Raw genomic sequence first — 17,008 nt, forward strand, 5'->3', positions numbered from 1 at the left:
CTCATGTGGTTGAGGAAGAGGGGTTGGGGTATGGGGTACTCAAACAATCAAAAGGACATCCCCCCCCCCCCCCCCCCCGACTGAGTTTTGGAGCAGGTGTATAGACTGGTGTTTATGGGGAAGGGTAGCCTCCCTACTAATTAAAAACCATATAGTGCCCAATTTCTAGATTGTTTAAAATCTCTAAACCCCTCAAAGGAGACCTCTATTTTTGAGGTTTGGTGTGGGAAATGTCATCTGCCTGTGTATATTTTCTACTCCTTCTGGCTTCAGTTTCTCTTCAGGAATAGATTCTTCCAAGCTATCAGGATAGACACTGATCTCAGGGAGGGCTTAAGGAAATATCCTCTCATCCACAACCCTGTCTACAAATGAGATTGGGAAAAGTGGGTGGGGGTGCTACTGCACGATTTTATCTCTAAGGGGCTTCTGCACACTGGCCACAGTTCCCCTACTGCCCTTCAAGGCTGGTCAGTAGGGAAACCCAAGTGTTTTCACTATATTTAACATAACTGGGCTGCATAAGATGTGACTAACTTGCTACAATCCTTCCTGATGCTTATACAGAAGCATAAGTATTTGTATTGTGTTCTATGACAGATGTCCAAGCAACTGAAACCAAAACCATCTCTATCACCAGCCAGTTGGGCCGAGCTCGATTTGACTCTAAGGTTATGCTTCCATATTTCAAAAAAGGAATTCCTTATCCTTTAGGGGTGAGTAGCTGTAGAACTTTGTGATGACAATACACAATAAAAAAAGTTGACTACTAGTGGCCAGTACAGCTGCAATACTTCATAAATTACTTTTACTTTGTTTAATATAAACTCCAAGAACTTGCATGATTTGAGTCTAAAATAAGTGTTGGAGTCTAAAACAACCTGTTATGGGAACAAGATGGCTGCTTCCATTGCTGACTAATTGACTGACATGCTGATCCACTTTCTAAACCCATTGATATTGACTTCTTGAAGTCAACAATGGATGGCCCACTTTTTTTTTTTTTTTTTTTTTTTTGTGTTGCCCAAGTCCAAATCCAACTTTCTATCTGTAGAGGGTCAGAGCCTATGATACAGCTTTGAAAATTGAGGACCAATCTATATTTTTGACTGAACAGTATTCCAGATATGTATGTCAGTTTGCCCAACCAGCAAGATGGGCCAAGCCTTGATTAGAAGATTATGCTTTGACTATAAGGCTATGCAGATGGCCCAAGTCTGAGGACTGATCTCTACTTTTGCCTGAACAGTATTCCAATTGATATGTAAGCTAGCAATCTATCATTATGTTAATGCGCTGCCTTAACTCTGTTTGTTCAACAGTTGTTCCATCAGTCTTACCTGCCCCTCATTAAAGCAGGAATGGATGAGAGAATGGGCTTTTGAGTTATCCATGTTGTGATCTCACACATGAATCCGTAACAAAAGTATCAGGGGTTCATGGCAAAGCAGAGGAGCTTGAAGGGGGGGTTTATGGCATTTTTATCTTTTTTTTTTTTTTTTTTTTTTGAAAACCTGTGCAAGAAATCTTTTCACTAAAGAGATTGTAAAGAATGCATACGTAAAACTGAAGCATATGTTGACCTTTTCCTTTGTTAAAGGTTATTGTTGAGAATGCACTGGGGCAGCCTGAGAGTGGCCAGGTGGTCGAAATACAAGTGGATGGAATAACCGTTAAGAACCTGACATCGGACGAGAATGGCAGAGCACAATATGAAGTTGATACCTCAACCTTTGCCACTTCAAATGTCAACTTTCAGGTGAGTGGATATTGCACTGTATGGCTACATCAGAATGGATATCTAAGATGTTTTTAGTTCATTTATGTATCGCCAAAACATTCTGCAACACTTCAGGTACTGTAACTGTTGGGTAGGTTTTAACATTCTATCACAAGTACTACAGGCATGCATTGCACATAATTGGTCAGAAGCCAACTAATCATCCAGAGTGTCTTCTGCTCTGTAGGAAACTTTACCATATAAAGGACCCTACACTAACAGAGTGCAAATACAAGCTGCATTTAGTTAGGGTCCCTAACAGGAACGCAAGAACCCCTGCACTGTAAGACCATAGTTCCAAACACTAGTTTCTTTTCCCTCCTACCCTCCCCAAAATAGATGCTGCACTTTTTGTTTTCACAAATGCACAAAGTGATCAAGAATAGTTTTGGTAAGATTGTTATATTCAAAGTGTAAATAATATACAGTACTTAGACAAATTTCTGTTGGTTATTATATGAAAGGTCAAACAAAATAAGATGCCACCAGCACCAATATTACTGACCAAATCCGTGTCACGGACACTGTGGCTGGCAGGGTGACATTGCAGTGAGTGGTGGATGGATCCACACTGACAGATCCCAGGCTGGAATTCCCCAGGCAATGTGGGGAAATAAAATGCTGTGATGGCAGACAGCCCAGCCCCTTACACACAACACCTGAACTGGGCAATCCCCCCACAGTGACTGATCTGACACAACACACCACCACCAAAACACAGATCAGCAGGCACTAGAAGAGCAGGCTTTGGGATTGTGGTGATGTCACTCACTGACATACTGCATAAGCAGTGGATGGCCGGCTGGCTCACACTCTGACATAAGACCTCAGAGTCGCATTACATTCCTCTGCAGTCGCAGGGCTCTGCCTTCGCTGTTGAATGGGAAGAGAAGGCCTGAAACTCAAAAGTGATCACAAGCCGCCAACCAGCTTGCTGTAAAACTGAGTCTGAGGAACACTGGAAGGAGTGGCAGCTCAGCTGCCACCCTGGCCCCAGACACAGGGCATCTTCCTCTGTCCTTTCTGCCACTCCTCCTTTCGGTTGGATGATTATTCATGATGTGGCAGTGCGCCCTAGGCAGCCTCCTAGTTTGTCTAGTGGAAGCACCGGCCCTGCCAATGGTCCAAATATATCACCATGTGTTGCTCCAAACCACCACCTTTGTACGATCACTAGCTATTTTAAGCTGCATGAGGAAGGCAGCGGACAGCATTTTTAGCACACAGGGCATCAAAGTATGGGAATCCATCCAAATTGTAATCCTCCACTCGCACAGGGGGCCACCAGCACCACTGATGTATCAAGCCTAGGAGAAATGCAAGATGGAAGCCAGCCCCAGCTGCAGAGGCGTGATGATGGCACGTAGCTCCTCCCAACTGTCTTCCTTTGCATGCACATCTTTAAGGGGCTGATGTCATGCCACTGCTTCTGGCACCAGTGGCCATCTTGCGTTACTCCTAGGCTTGATATATCGGTGGGTTCAGGGTCCTGCCAAGGGGTAACCCCACTAGGTGCAACTCTGCATCTTTTTTTTCATGTGCACGACCAATACCCACCTACTGGCCCAACCCCCTTCCCTCTTACTCCTGCTACAGGAAGCAGTACAGGCCAGATGGTAGTAAAACAGTGATTAACCCTTACATCACTGAATAGTAGTTCTTAAATGCAGGACTCCAATGGCATATTGGGTACCTGCCTGTGCATGTTCTTCTCATAACCTTTAAAAAAAAATGGCATCAGACTTTAAAGAACCTAAATACTAGGTTGGTGCTGTATAAATACTGGCAATTTTGAGTGACAAAGATGAATAGGTTGTACTAATTTCTAGTTTTGTCTAAAGTGTATTGGAATCATTTTTTTTCGTTTGGTTTGTTACTCAACAGCTGATTTACAAGAACCAAGAACAATGCAATGATGGCAACTGGATTGTGCCTACTTACTCCAACGATTACCGATCTGTGGGGCGGTTCTTCTCTCGCACCGGAAGTTTTGTGCAACTGCAGGGCCCCACAGAAGATCTGCAATGTGGTAGAAATTACAGCATCCGGGTCCAGTATATATTTGGTGAAAATGCTCTGGCTGCAGGAGAAACCACTGTCAAATTTGTCTACATGGTGAGGACATGGAGGAAAATATATTGTACCCGGGGGGTTTGGAGTTTCAGCTGCACACTGTTGACTTTGGGCACTTGGCACAACTAAAAGAAAATATTGCCAGTTACACCTAGAACTAAATGTGTATCAATGACTGTTGGGGTAGATCCTGCCATAAAGTCTCGGGTTCCAGGTTGGGGTTCTGTCTAACACAAACCCTGGCTCTTTCATGGAGCTCTGTAAGATCCGACACTGAAGCTCCAGGAGAACCGTACATAATCCAAACCTTTTTAGCACATTTTAATTGCATTCCCCCACTTAATTCTGTAGCATTCTGCACCTTACTACAATAAATTCTAGTATAGTATCCTGGACAGCAAGGAGTCACATTCAACCAGACTTGTTTTGTAATTTGTAATGAGTACATTTACTAAGCTGGAACTTTTTTTCTTTTTTTTTTTTTTTTAAGAGCATATTGGCAATGGCTGTAAATTTAATTGCAAATCCCTGCATTTCAATTTTTGTGAATAAATCAATTTCTGAACTATTGAAATACTTTTAATTGGTGGCTTAAGTGCAATTGGCTATTCTATAGACACTATCCTTCTCACTTTTTACTTTTGTGTTGCAGGCCATGGCAAAAGCAAAGATTATGAAGGCCGGTGAATATTCCGTAGACGTTTCACAATGTAAGTTCAGAATGTCAGCCGTCTTCACCCTTGTCCAATACACTCGCCAAGCTATTTACTGTATAGCACCATTCTCTCAAATTCCATGTACTGTAAGTTGATCACATTTTTGTGATCTCGATGTCTAAACATACTTTAATCTGATCATTAGAAGTTCACCTTTTGCAAAAAATAAATGTGAGTCATTTTGCAGGTAAGTGCAGTTGTTGTTTTTTTTACATTAGCCTATAAGGCATTGTGCCCATGATCAGCAGATTGCGGGTGCAATGCCTGGATCCTGCAGACACTCGGTAAGCTGTCTGCCTGTACCTTGTACAGGTAAGCAGTTACTGAATGGCTTGGAAGAATCAAGACTACGAGAACACTCACCAGTGCCCTTGCAGTCCATTAAGAACTAAAAGCCATCAGCCACAATGGCTGACTGTAAAGTGGAAAGTGTGTGTGGTGGGGATCCATCCCTGTCCTGCTGCCTCTTGGAGGGAGAGGAAGCAAGAGCTGTAAGATGTTCCACCTTTTTAAATACGGGTGGAACATATAACCTGTTCCAAAAGTGGACTTGTGCTTTAAAGGATATGTGAACCCTTACTTTTGTAAAACAATCTATTCAGGTTAAGAGGTGGTTGTGGAGAGTAAATACTCAGCAACTCCTAAGCAATGCAAAGAACAGGATACTGTAATATAACATGTACATAGACCCACATCAAGATTATGAAATGTTGGGGTAACATACTCAGGGGAAAATGCCGCGTCAAAGGCCTCTTGTATAGTTCATGGCTAGTCCACGTGATCTTTCATTAGGGAGAATAGCTTTTTAAATTACAGGGGATGGTACCAAGTTTTTCAAATATACTTTCTAATAAAGAGAGCTCTAAACAAACAAATGTTAATATGTATGCAGAGAATATTATTGCAAAGGCATACCCTGATCCACAGCACCATTCAAGACCCACTCCTATCATGAACAATCCAGGTGCTGGTTCCTGCAGCCATCTCAAGTAAATGGATGAAAGCACAGCACAGTTCTGGGTTTACAAACTCATGGTACTGTACACAGAACAGCACTGCAATATGGCCAATTCTTCTACCTGAAGCAGGGAGAAAATTGCCAGATCTGTAAATAAAAGCAGCACACTTGTCAGGAACACCGTTGACTCTTGTTTGTGCTCTGATCTTAACCCCTTCCCAGCCAGTGTCCTTTAGTACAGTATTATATCTAACTATTAGTGCCACTCAGTGTCCCAGTCAGTGCCAGATTGCCCCCCCAAACTATCTCATCCCCAATTCAAGTTGCTGATCACCCCCATTACCAGTATAGCATCTATAGCTGCGTAAATTCCAGTGTGTGGTGTGTGTATATCATAGTTTGTAGATGCTATAATTTTCTGTCACACAAACCAATTTATATGCACTTAAAGAAAAAAGCCATCAAATTTCTTAACTTTAGGCCTAAATGTATTCTGGGATTTTTTTTGTTTTTACCAAAGATGTAGCAGAGTAGAAAGTATAATTCTCAAATTTGTGGTACTTTTTGTTTCTATTAAAAAAAAAAAAAACCCAGTGGTGAACAAACCATCAAAAGAGCTCTATTTGTGTGCAAAAATGCTATAAATTTCGTTTGGGTGCAGTGTTGCATGACCAAGCAATTGTAAAGTAGCACAGTGCTGAATAATGCCCTGGTCCTGAAGGGGGTAAAACCTTCTGGAGGTAAAGTGGTTAATTTCTCACCCAGAAAATATTGCTCCTGTAGACCCTGCCTAACTGCTATTGACCTGCTAGTGGAAATAAATTTTAAATGGTTGGGAGAAGAACACTTTCAAGAAATTACCAATTCATATAAAAACTGGCCCAACTATGGTGTGAGCTGGGGGCACATACAGTGAACATATAAACTGACCTTACAGTAAGTCAGGAAATGTGGGTATTTTTTTTTTTTTTTTTTGTTCAGGCTTCCTTTTAATGAATATTCCTGGATGTCATGTGTGGTGCCAAATAGATCTTGTTCCACCATTGTATGTCTGTATGACCTGCTGTTGAGTAAACCCAGTTAATTATGTGTTCTCATTTCAGCTCATCAAGGAGAATTTAACCTAACCTATGAGGCTTGTCCTAATCATGTCCCTATTGTTCAATATACCGTACAGTACATGCTGCAGGATGAGATAGTGGGAGATGCCATTAATCTCAATTTGGAGAAATGTTTCAAAAACCAGGTATATAATAGACACCTGTGTAGAGAATATATAGATCTAGCCTCAAAGAATTAAAGTGCATGGTTGATAGCAGCTTTTTCATGTGACCCAGATTGACTTCTTCAGCTCTTCCTTAATCTGTGCCCAGTGGAATGGATGTGCATCAGGGACTGGACTGCACATAGCTTTCAAAATAGCAGGGAACCTAAGTATTTCATTGGTTGTAGCGTGTGCATCTTTTACATTGGGTTGGATTTACCCTGTTCCATGTGCATGCAGCATACTGTAACACGTGTAAGTTATGAATATACTTAGTTTCCATTTTTTTTTCACACTTCACTATAGAAGTAAACCTAGACCCGAACCAGCCAAATTTGAAATAATGGGCTTTCTATGTGATGTCCATTTTCCTGCAGAAAAACTGTTGCATTTTGCTGAATCAAAATGCATAAGTGTGAATGGTCCTTAGTCTGGGTCTTTTATGGGTGTCCAATCTAGTCTCTCCTTTTTTAATAGTGTGGTGGGTTGTGGTGTTGTGAAAAAAAAAAAAATTACTATTGTGTGGGCATTTGATAGGGTTACATCCTTGCAATGGACCATATTTCATCCTCTCGGGTACCTAAATTTTGTTTGTTCCCACGCCTCCTTTCCCTCATATGTTGAGCTACCTGTAGCTTAAATGCTTGTCTTCAACTGGCTTCAATACTGTTAGAAGTGCTGTAAAATAAGTGTTAGAAATTTCCTTATCACTGTTTAGATGCAAAGTCATGAAACCAAAGTACTTGGCATGATGGTAAAACTGCCGTTATGAAGGCTCATTCACATCTTTCAAAACAATCTCTAAATATTCCCAATGATTTCCATATTGTCAACAGCCAATGATGGCCATAGAAGAAAACCCTGTATAATATGCCCTCAAACAATTTTAATTGCTCTCCTCTAGGTTTTCGCCAACTTCTCTTCCGAAATGGGAACTCCCGGCTCCCTTGTTGACTTGGAAGTGAAAACCACATCAGCTTCTTCCTGCCTCATCCGTATCCTCGATTCCAGCCTCCTGCTTCTTGATGTAGGGGAAACCTTTTCTGCTGCTATGGTAAGATACCAGTGGGGTTGAGGAGTTGACCTTGTACGTGTTTTTGAAAAGCAGCTCTCAGCTGGAGTCATGGTCTTGGTACTAGCATGTGATACCATTTTATTGATTTTATACCCCTCAGCTTAAGTGGTGGCAGCTAAGGCTAGTACGACTTGAGGCCTTTTCTGAAAACCTATGTGGACTGGTTGTTGGTGCCAGAAATGAACAGATCAACTAATGGTTTTTTTTTTCTTTTTTTTTTTTTTGAGGCCGAGAGTGTAGCAAAAAATTTTTATCAATGTTCTCCAGACCTTCAGTCTAACTCCTGCTTGGGCCCAGACTGCAATCCTTGACTCGGTAAAGCGTCCTCCAGGGGCGGTAGCACCAAGAAAACTGGTTCCCTCACTGTAAAGAACACTCTAGCAAGGTCCCCCAAAACATTTATCACCTCCCAAGCCACCTTCTGAACGTCTCCTCCTTTCAGGGATTGGTTGAATCATAATATTCATACTGGTAATTTGACTCTCCCTGTCTTTGATTTCTTACAGCTGCTTCTGGAAGAAGCTTCCAGAATATAACACCCAGCCTAGGAAACTCTAAAGAGAACACCAATAGATCACTGCTCTACTCACTGCAGTGAAGCCAAAAACTAAATTTGTAGCCTGTCAACCTAATTTGAGGGCACTACACCCCCTATGACCTCTCCAGGGCAGGAATTAAAGGAAACTCTCCCCAACAGGATGATATAAAAACTGGATGTTTTTTAGCCTTCCTACTTTTCAAAACAAATTTTGGCTATACATACAACTTCATGTAATTCAATCTCATTGTATATTACAGGTATACAACTCTCTTCAGTATACCAGCCTGAATGGATACTATGCAGCAGGATTCAATGTGGAGCCTCCTCAGCCTCCCTGTATTGATGCTAAAAAACAGATTCTTGTTAATGGTACCTACTTTGAGCCTGTTAACTTCCCAGGGGAAAAAGACGTCAGTAAGGTTTATCGTGTAAGTATTCAACGCTCATGGTCCATAAACCTGTTAACTCAAAAGCAGTAGAATGTCATGATAGAACATATACTGTGTATCAACTCTAAATTTTAGATGGGAGGAGGAGCATGTTTTTTAATTGTAGCACTACCCCCTTAGGGTATTGTTGCAGTTTTGGGTTCCCCCATAGTCTTGCACAATCAGGCAACACTTTTCTATTCCGACTTTCATCCAGGAGCCAACCAGTCATTGAGCTTGTTTTTTTGGCTTTTATTAGCAGAGTGTAACTTGGATGGGGTAAGGGGTGTAAGGGATGCCCAAGGAATGGGAAACTGAGGACAACGTATGGAACTATGTACAAATCTAACAGCAGAACAGATCCTTCTTGGAGAGCTAGCCAACATCTCCTAGTGCACCCCCAGATGCTCCTTTTATCCAACTGTACTGGGTGAAACCCTGGATAGGGGACCCAGTGCCTGTCGCTTAAAAGGGTAAGACAGGCAGAAAGTTAATAGTTTCCCACTAGCCCACTTTTCCTTCCCCTTACTGGCCCAGGGGATGTAGGCCTACTCACTCAGTCCTCGGTATGTGAGCGGATAGGTCAGTGGCTGCTCTCAGGGCTTCTAGCTGGGCAGCCCCTTCTTGGCTACACAGGTGATTCTCTCTGGAGGTTGGTGAGGTCCTCAACATCCTCTGCCTGTAGGTGGGCCCCCTCCCTGGCTCCTGCTCTCAATCTTCCACCCAAACCCTCTCCCTTGCTGAGCAGGCTCAAACACTCTCTTAAAGGCTGTCTTGGCTCCTTGACAAGCCTCATGTTGGGGATTGGCCAGGATCCCTTGAGAGTGCAGACCAGCCACTCTTCTCTCCCTTCCACTGCTTCTAGAATCTTCTTCAAAATTTTAGAGTAGGTGGAAGTTCCAGAGCTAGTCTGCAGAGCTTCAGTCGGGCTAAATTTTGGTCAGGGCTATTACACCTGGGCTGCTACTTGGCTAGAGTTTGATTTCTAGGTAGGAGCTATCTAGGAGACTGCTACATTATATTTATATTAATAAATTTGTCGGGGGGGAGAAGCCTGCTGATCATTATCGGGGCTGTAATATCGACTTGTACATTGACTTCAAGGCATTTTGATACAGGAAAAAACAATCAGTTTTGCTAATTCATGCTGGTTTGCCTGCTCCAGGCAGAAGGAAGCCTTTACTTGGTCGCCAGTGATCATGCCAACTATACAATGTAAGCAGCAAGTCACAAACTGAAACACCTTCAGCCTCTACTGCAGACTTTTAGAGCTTTTTGTTAACTCTGCCAAGGACTGCAGAGGCACCAGTATTTACATGTCCTAGTAAAAGGTGACCTTTGATGCCTGAGCAAATATGGCTCTGACCTTCCAGGGGAAAAAAGTTTGATCTGTGAGGCAAAAAATACCTAAAATGTTAACTACACCATGCCTAGCATGGTGTAGTTTTTTTTAATAGGCAACAGCAATTCTAGAACACTTGATTATAAGGGCATCTACACTTGGTTTTCTTTTGGTCCCTTGCAAAAGTCCCACAAATGCCTGCTGATCTGCCAGTGAGGTCTAACGCAGCATCCCGTAATAGGGTGACAACAATGCTGCACTACTCCTGAATTTAGAGCAGTGTTGCCCAGGTAGATGGTGACTGCCATGCCCCTTATAACCTCTTCTCAGCATACTGTAGTACAAGCAATCAGCTTTGACAAGCTACAGTCTTGTGACTCTGCAATGGCAATCGGCACCTTGTAACACCCAGTCCTGCTCACTGCTTCCTGAAACGGCATGGTTGCTGAAACCCTCTCATTCTGAGCTGCAGTGTCTGGAAAGGGGGGGGAGGGGGCGGGCGCTATACTCCCAAGGACATTTTTGTTATATTTACTTTTCCACAATTTATGTACAAGATCTTGGATAGTACTAAAGTATTTCTTTGGTGAGCAGGCAGTAAAGTCCTTTTTTAAAGTATATAAGTTCTCCTTTCATAACATTTTACACTTTATATTCAGGATGTAACATGTTATGAATGCACCATCCCCCACTTTGACAACATGGGATCTTCTCTCCCCTTGCTAGCTGTCAAAAAAAGTAAAGTGTTTTGTGAATGAGAAACTACAAGTCCTGACAGACTTGGCGGCTGTCGGCATGTATTTCTCAATGAACTACTATGGTGCTGTGGAGCGCCCTGGTAGTTCATGGAGTCTTCCTGTCACTATATCTAGACAATAAATGCACATTTTTTTTTTTTTTTTTTTTTTTTTTTTTTTTTTACTGCAAAAAGTAAGTTTATCATCCTTGTTGTATAAAGGTGCACTTGTGTGGGCTTTTATATATAGATCTAATGCAACATGTTCCAAAAGGTGTTTAGGGTGGAACATGTAACCTGTTCCTATAGTCGTAGTTGCACCTGTCTCCCCCCCCCTCCCTCTGGCAGATAGTACGGGGAGACGTTTCCCCATACGTTCTGTCAGATTTGAAAACCACAGGGCTCTGCTCACATGGCCGTGTCACTCATCAAGTGTTCTGTGAATGAGTACGTACAAGTCCCGGCAGCCTTGGTGGCTGTCGGCTTGTAGTTTTTCAATGATCGACCACAGAGCTCCAGTTCATTGAAGCTTCCTGTCAGACTTGCTTGTACATCCCATACGGCAAGCAGATCTTCTCTGACATCTGCAAGAGACCAGCATGTCATTGGTGCTCTGATTGCTGGTGCAATGCTTTACAGACTCCTTTTTGGACAAAAATAACTTGCACATTTTGTAAAGCCAGGTGTGGGGGTTTTTTTTTCCCCCCTTCAAAAAAACTTTGTGGAAAAGGTTAAATTTTATCCTTTTACAGCAGAACCAAAGACCAAAATAAAAAATTGCTAGGTTGTGTGGTGTGGTTTGTGTGGTTTTTTTTTTTTTTTTTTTTTTTTGTCCTGAATTACTGAAACGTATTCAGTTAGAATTCTTTTTGCATGCCAGATCTAGGACTAAAATCACTATTTGATCAGCGGGAAGATTCAGGCAGCTAGCATTTCCAGGAGGTCGGCAAAGGCAGCCTAGGGGTGTCTATATGTGTAGATGTGTTTTATTAGTGTGTGCGTTTGCTTTTTCCTCACATTTCTGTCCCTTTTTTTCAGGATATCGGTATGCATGTAATCACTGGTACGCCCTTCCAGCAGGCACAATTGTGCTCACAACCCTTTATTGGATTTAATGGACCCCCAGTCTTTTCGTTTGCACGGCCATCATTTTCTGGTCTGGTGAATGCTGAAGACAATTCAGCCGCTAGGGAAACAGCAACTACTACTATAATGGGTAAATATTTACTGTGACACATTGTGGTTTTTAATGTGGTCATGGGAGACCAGAGTAATGTCTATCAAGTAAAAACTTTTATTTAGGAAGCTGATATTGCCATAAATCTACAAGTTCTCCCTTCTCCCACTAAATTTCAATTTAAAAAGCCACAGTTGAAACATTCCAGGGGATGGAAACTTTTTTTTTTTTGATCAGGGCCATTTGGGTGATATTTGTTAAAGGTGCCTAACCACTGTGTCTTATTTAGGGATAATTATCATATGAAACCATTTTATCAAACAGTTTTTGGCATAATCAGTCATATTTTCAGTATAAATGCCAAAATTTCACAATTTCTGCCAGGATATGCAAACTTCAGCTCAACTGTGTACCAAAATGAACTGAAGATACTCTGCAAACTAAATTCTTCAAGTAGGCCTCTGGGAGGAAACTGGAGTACCTGGAGGAAACCCATGCAGGCACGGAGAACATGCAAATGCCAGGCAGGTGGTGCTGTGGTTTGGATTCAAACCAATGACCCTAGTACTGCCAGGTGGCAGGGCTAGCGTGTAACTTATTCTAGATGGCAACATAGCTGTGGGGTTTTTAACCCCCCCCCCCCCCCAACTTTTAAACTTGGAAATAAGGGATATTCCAGGGAGAAGGGGGCAAAGGTAAATTACACTGAATAATGCCCAAGCCTACTCGTATGCCACAATCCAATATCTTAATTGCAGTGGCACAAAAGTCTTACAGACATGCCTTTTCCTTACACATGCCTTTCTCAGCATGCTAGTTGTCCAACTAGATTTTCTGCAGTCTGATTCTACCTTAAAGCTGACTCACATCAGATGCAGTCTCATGCATTTTTAATCTGCAGAAAAGACATGCACAGAATTCTCCTTGTATTCCAATGCTGCTAGTTCACACCATTGCAGTGTAGTCTTACAAAAATAGAAAATGTACCATACAGAAAAAAAAAAATGTAACATGGGAACGCACCAAATGCACAATATGTGAATTATGATAAAGAAGGGAAAACATGCACCGGAACACATCAAAGTGTGTAAATGTGCATTTAGAAACTCTTCTAACAAATTAGGTTAACTGGCCCTTTTTTATTATGCAGAACTTGCCTATTTTTTTTAATTAAAACTTTCTTTCAGACTCATAACTGCTGGGGTTGGTGATGTATGGTGTAGATTACAGTGATCAGGGCTATTTAACCTGAATCTGTGTATACAGCACAGCAGTCAGAATGTACAGTCAGGTCCATAAATATTGTGACATCGACACAATTCTAACATTTTTGGCTCTATACACCACCACAATGGATTTGAAATGAAACAAACAAGATGTGCTTTAACTGCAGACTGTCGGCTTTAATTTGAGGGTATTTACATCAAATCAGGTGAACGGTGTAGGAATTACAACAGTTTGCATATGTGCCTCCCACTTGTTAAGGGACCAAAAGTAATGGGACGGAATAATCATAAATCAAACTTTCACTTTTTAATACTTGGTTGCAAATCCTTTGCAGTCAATTACAGCCTGAAGTGTGGAACGCATAGACATCACCAGACGCTGGGTTTCATCCCTGGTGATGCTCTGCCAGGCCTCTACTGCAACTGTCTTCAGTTCCTGCTTGTTCTTGGGGCATTTTCCCTTCAGTTTTGTCTTCAGCAAGTGAAATGCATGCTCAATCGGATTCAGGTCAGGTGATTGACTTGGCCATTGCATAACATTCCACTTCTTTCCCTTAAACTCTTTGGTTGCTTTTGCAGTCTGCATTGGGTCATTGTCCATCTGCACTGTGAAGCGTCCAATGAGTTGTGAAGCATTTGGCTGAATATGAGCAGATAATAATCCCGAAACACTTCAGAATTCATCCTTCTGCTTTTGTCAGTCACATCATCCATAAATACAAGAGAAGCAGTTCCATTGGCAGCCATACATGCCCACGCCATGACACTACCACCACCATGCTTCACTGATGAGGTGGTATGCTTAGGATCATGAGCAGTTACTTTCCTTCTCCATACTCTTCTCCTCCCATCACTCTGGTACAAGTTGATCTTGGTCTCATCTGTCCATAGGATGTTGTTCCAGAACTGTGAAGGCTTTTTTAGATGTCGTTTGGCAAATTCTAATCTGGCCTTCCTGTTTTTGAGGCTCACCAATGGTTTACATCTTGTGGTGAACCCTCTGTATTCACTCTGGTGAAGTCTTCTCTTGATTGGTGACTTTGACACACATACACCTACCTCCTGGGGAGTGTTCTTGATCTGGCCAACTGTTGTGAAGGGTGTTTTCTTCACCAGGGAAATAATTCTTCGGTCATCCACCAGTTTTCCGTGGTCTTCAGGGTCTTTTGGTGTTGAGCTCACCGGTGCGTTCCTTTTTAAGAATGTTCCAAACAGTTTATAGAATGCAGAGCTCAAAGTGACTCGCACACAGCACAAGATACAGAATGCAAATGTCATCAGTCAGCGGGAGGAAAAAAACCACAAAAACCTTGGATGTGCACAACAGAGTACAGAATGAAGTGTGGAATAAAGAACACACAGCATGGAATGAGGTAATAGCAGGCACATTGGGGTTGATTTAATAAAACTGGAGTTCACAATCTGACAACCTGGAAGATGGTTGGCTCCCATGCACAGCTGCACCAGATTTTGCACTCTCATGTTAGTAAATCAACCTCATTGTGTAGAGTACAGAATGAAGTGGTGTGGAAAAGGGAATGCACTGAATGAGAGGGCAGAGTACAGAATGAGGTGGTGTGGCATAGGAACATACAGTACAGAATTAGGAGATTTAAAATGGGCAATGCACAGCAGAGTACAAAATGAGGTGGTGTGGAATGCACAGTGCAGGGTACAATGGGGTGGTATGGAATAGGGAACACCCAACACAGTACAGAATAAGGTGGTGTGGAATGGGTCACACAGTCCTTGAGGTGAGACTACACTTGCTGGACCTGGAAGGGGGTCCTCAATCTGCAGGTCCTTCTGTCCAAAAGTTGCAATACAGAAAAATTCAACAGGTAGCAGTTATTGCCCCATCTTGCTGCTGTTCACTGACACCCCAGAATTTTTGCTGAAGTCATGTACAGCCCTGCAGTAAATTTGAAGTTTTATGCACCTGCTCTACATATTTCCCCCACCATGTAATCCTCCCTAAGCAAGGCTGTGCCCCGGAGGGGACAATCTTCTCCACTGCTGCCCACAAGATCCCTTTTAGTGGATTGGCATTCCCTGACATGGTCTGGATCTGCCGGAGGCCAGGACTTTGTTAAAATCCCAGGACAATACAACAGAATCTGAAATGGTTGGGAGGAATATATATCTTAGGGAAACTTGCAGGAACATTTAACATTTTTCACATGGTTTGGACACCACCCAAGCTACATCCTTTGTCAAGCACAGAACTGTTGATTTTATTTGAGTCCAAATGGGTTTTCATACAGCAAACTAATTTTATGCAAATACTGATTTTGTTTTTTTTTGTTTGTTTGTTTTTTTTCTAGCAAATGTTGGAGCCCCAGAGACAACAGTGCGGACATATTTTCCAGAAGTGTGGTATTTTGGGACCACATATGTGGGGTGAGTTTGACATAAAGTTGCATCAGCCATTCTGAGATTCTTCTATTTGATCATCGCAGACTCAAGTGTAAATGTTGCCATTAATCAGTGGCAGCTCATCAGATGCTCATTCATCTAATGAATATCCTTTTACCTGACCATGTTGTACATCAGTGTCATGGGACACCTTTACTGAAGACCACTGGGGCCACAAGGCACTTCTTCGGCAGACCACTGAAGTCATGGGGCACTTCAGCAGACCATTGGGGTTTGCAGCACCCTCATCTTGTAGTTTGGAGATTTACAACCTTATGATCATGAGCTTTAAATTGGGGTCCCTGAAATTTATTTTAAGGGTTTGCCTCTGATTAAATTCTGCTTTAAATTCTACACACATTCTAATCATTTAAAAATGTTTTTCTTTTTCTACAGAATATGCTGCTTCAGTGTGTACAGTGCCTGGCCACATTACTGGCACTTGCCATTGGCTGGTTGTGATCTTGGCTGCAGTAATAGCACTGCAGATGGGCCAGTTTTGTTTAATTTATTCCCCCCCCCAAGATCTCAAGCTGTGTATAATGTAAACTGACACCTACATTTTGGGGGATTGCGGGGATCTGTTAGTGAACTGTGGCAGAGAAAATTCCCTCTACCCCTGCAGACCAGGCTGCTTGATGCAAAGCAGTGTAAATATCAGGACAGGTCAGACCAATATAAATACTTTACCAGGTTGCCCCCCCCCCCCCCCCCCGCCGCACCCATTTTGTTAAAAACTAGATGACAAGTCTGCTACATACAGCAAAACGTGTATATTTTTAAATTTTTTTTTATTCCAATTTTCAGGGAAAGTGGTGCCATTTCAGTTGAGGTCCCAGGAACCATCACGAAGTGGAAAAGTGGTGTGTCTCTCCAACGGGACTGGTTTCGGCATGACCAAATACCCAGCCAATTTCACTTCTTTCCAGAAGATGTTTGTAGACGTCTCTCTTCCAGATTCCATTGTCCGTGGAGAAATCATGCGTCTAGTGGGTTCTGTCGCTAACTACATGGACAAATGTGCCCAGGTGACCACTGGCTGCCTTTTTTTTTTTTTTTCTTTTTCTATTTTTGGTTGGTTCTTTAGGCATGTGATATCAGCATGAATATTTGTTCTATCACAAGAAGCACAATTAAAATCTAGAAGAGAAACTACAGATTGTTCTCATGTTTACTTGTTTTAACAAACGAAAAAAATTATCGCAAGTCTTAGTCATAGACCCTTTTAATCTCAAAATTGATTTTATTTTTTTTTTTAAAAATAAAATCATGTCCTC

At 42.1% G+C, this 17,008-nt stretch overlaps 1 protein-coding gene across 1 annotated transcript in view; it reads left to right on the forward strand.

Moving 5' to 3' along the window:
* The window catches only part of LOC149427343 (ovostatin-like), a gene marked incomplete at its 3' end in the record, with an annotated part of 72,260 nt that overhangs the window by 37,198 nt on the left and 18,054 nt on the right, over positions 1 to 17,008 (forward strand). Inside the window, 11 exon segments of the mRNA XM_089668107.1 lie at positions 601 to 716; positions 1,601 to 1,759; positions 3,665 to 3,895; positions 4,506 to 4,563; positions 6,631 to 6,773; positions 7,696 to 7,845; positions 8,665 to 8,835; positions 11,952 to 12,129; positions 15,641 to 15,716; positions 16,539 to 16,589; positions 16,591 to 16,759. Coding sequence (XP_089524233.1) covers positions 601 to 716; positions 1,601 to 1,759; positions 3,665 to 3,895; positions 4,506 to 4,563; positions 6,631 to 6,773; positions 7,696 to 7,845; positions 8,665 to 8,835; positions 11,952 to 12,129; positions 15,641 to 15,716; positions 16,539 to 16,589; positions 16,591 to 16,759 — 1,502 coding nt within the window.

This window comes from Staurois parvus, unplaced genomic scaffold (assembly GCF_062004578.1).
Source record: "Staurois parvus isolate SC_StPar_1 unplaced genomic scaffold, SC_StPar_1.0 ptg003853l, whole genome shotgun sequence".
Classification (NCBI taxonomy): Eukaryota; Metazoa; Chordata; class Amphibia; order Anura; family Ranidae; genus Staurois; species Staurois parvus.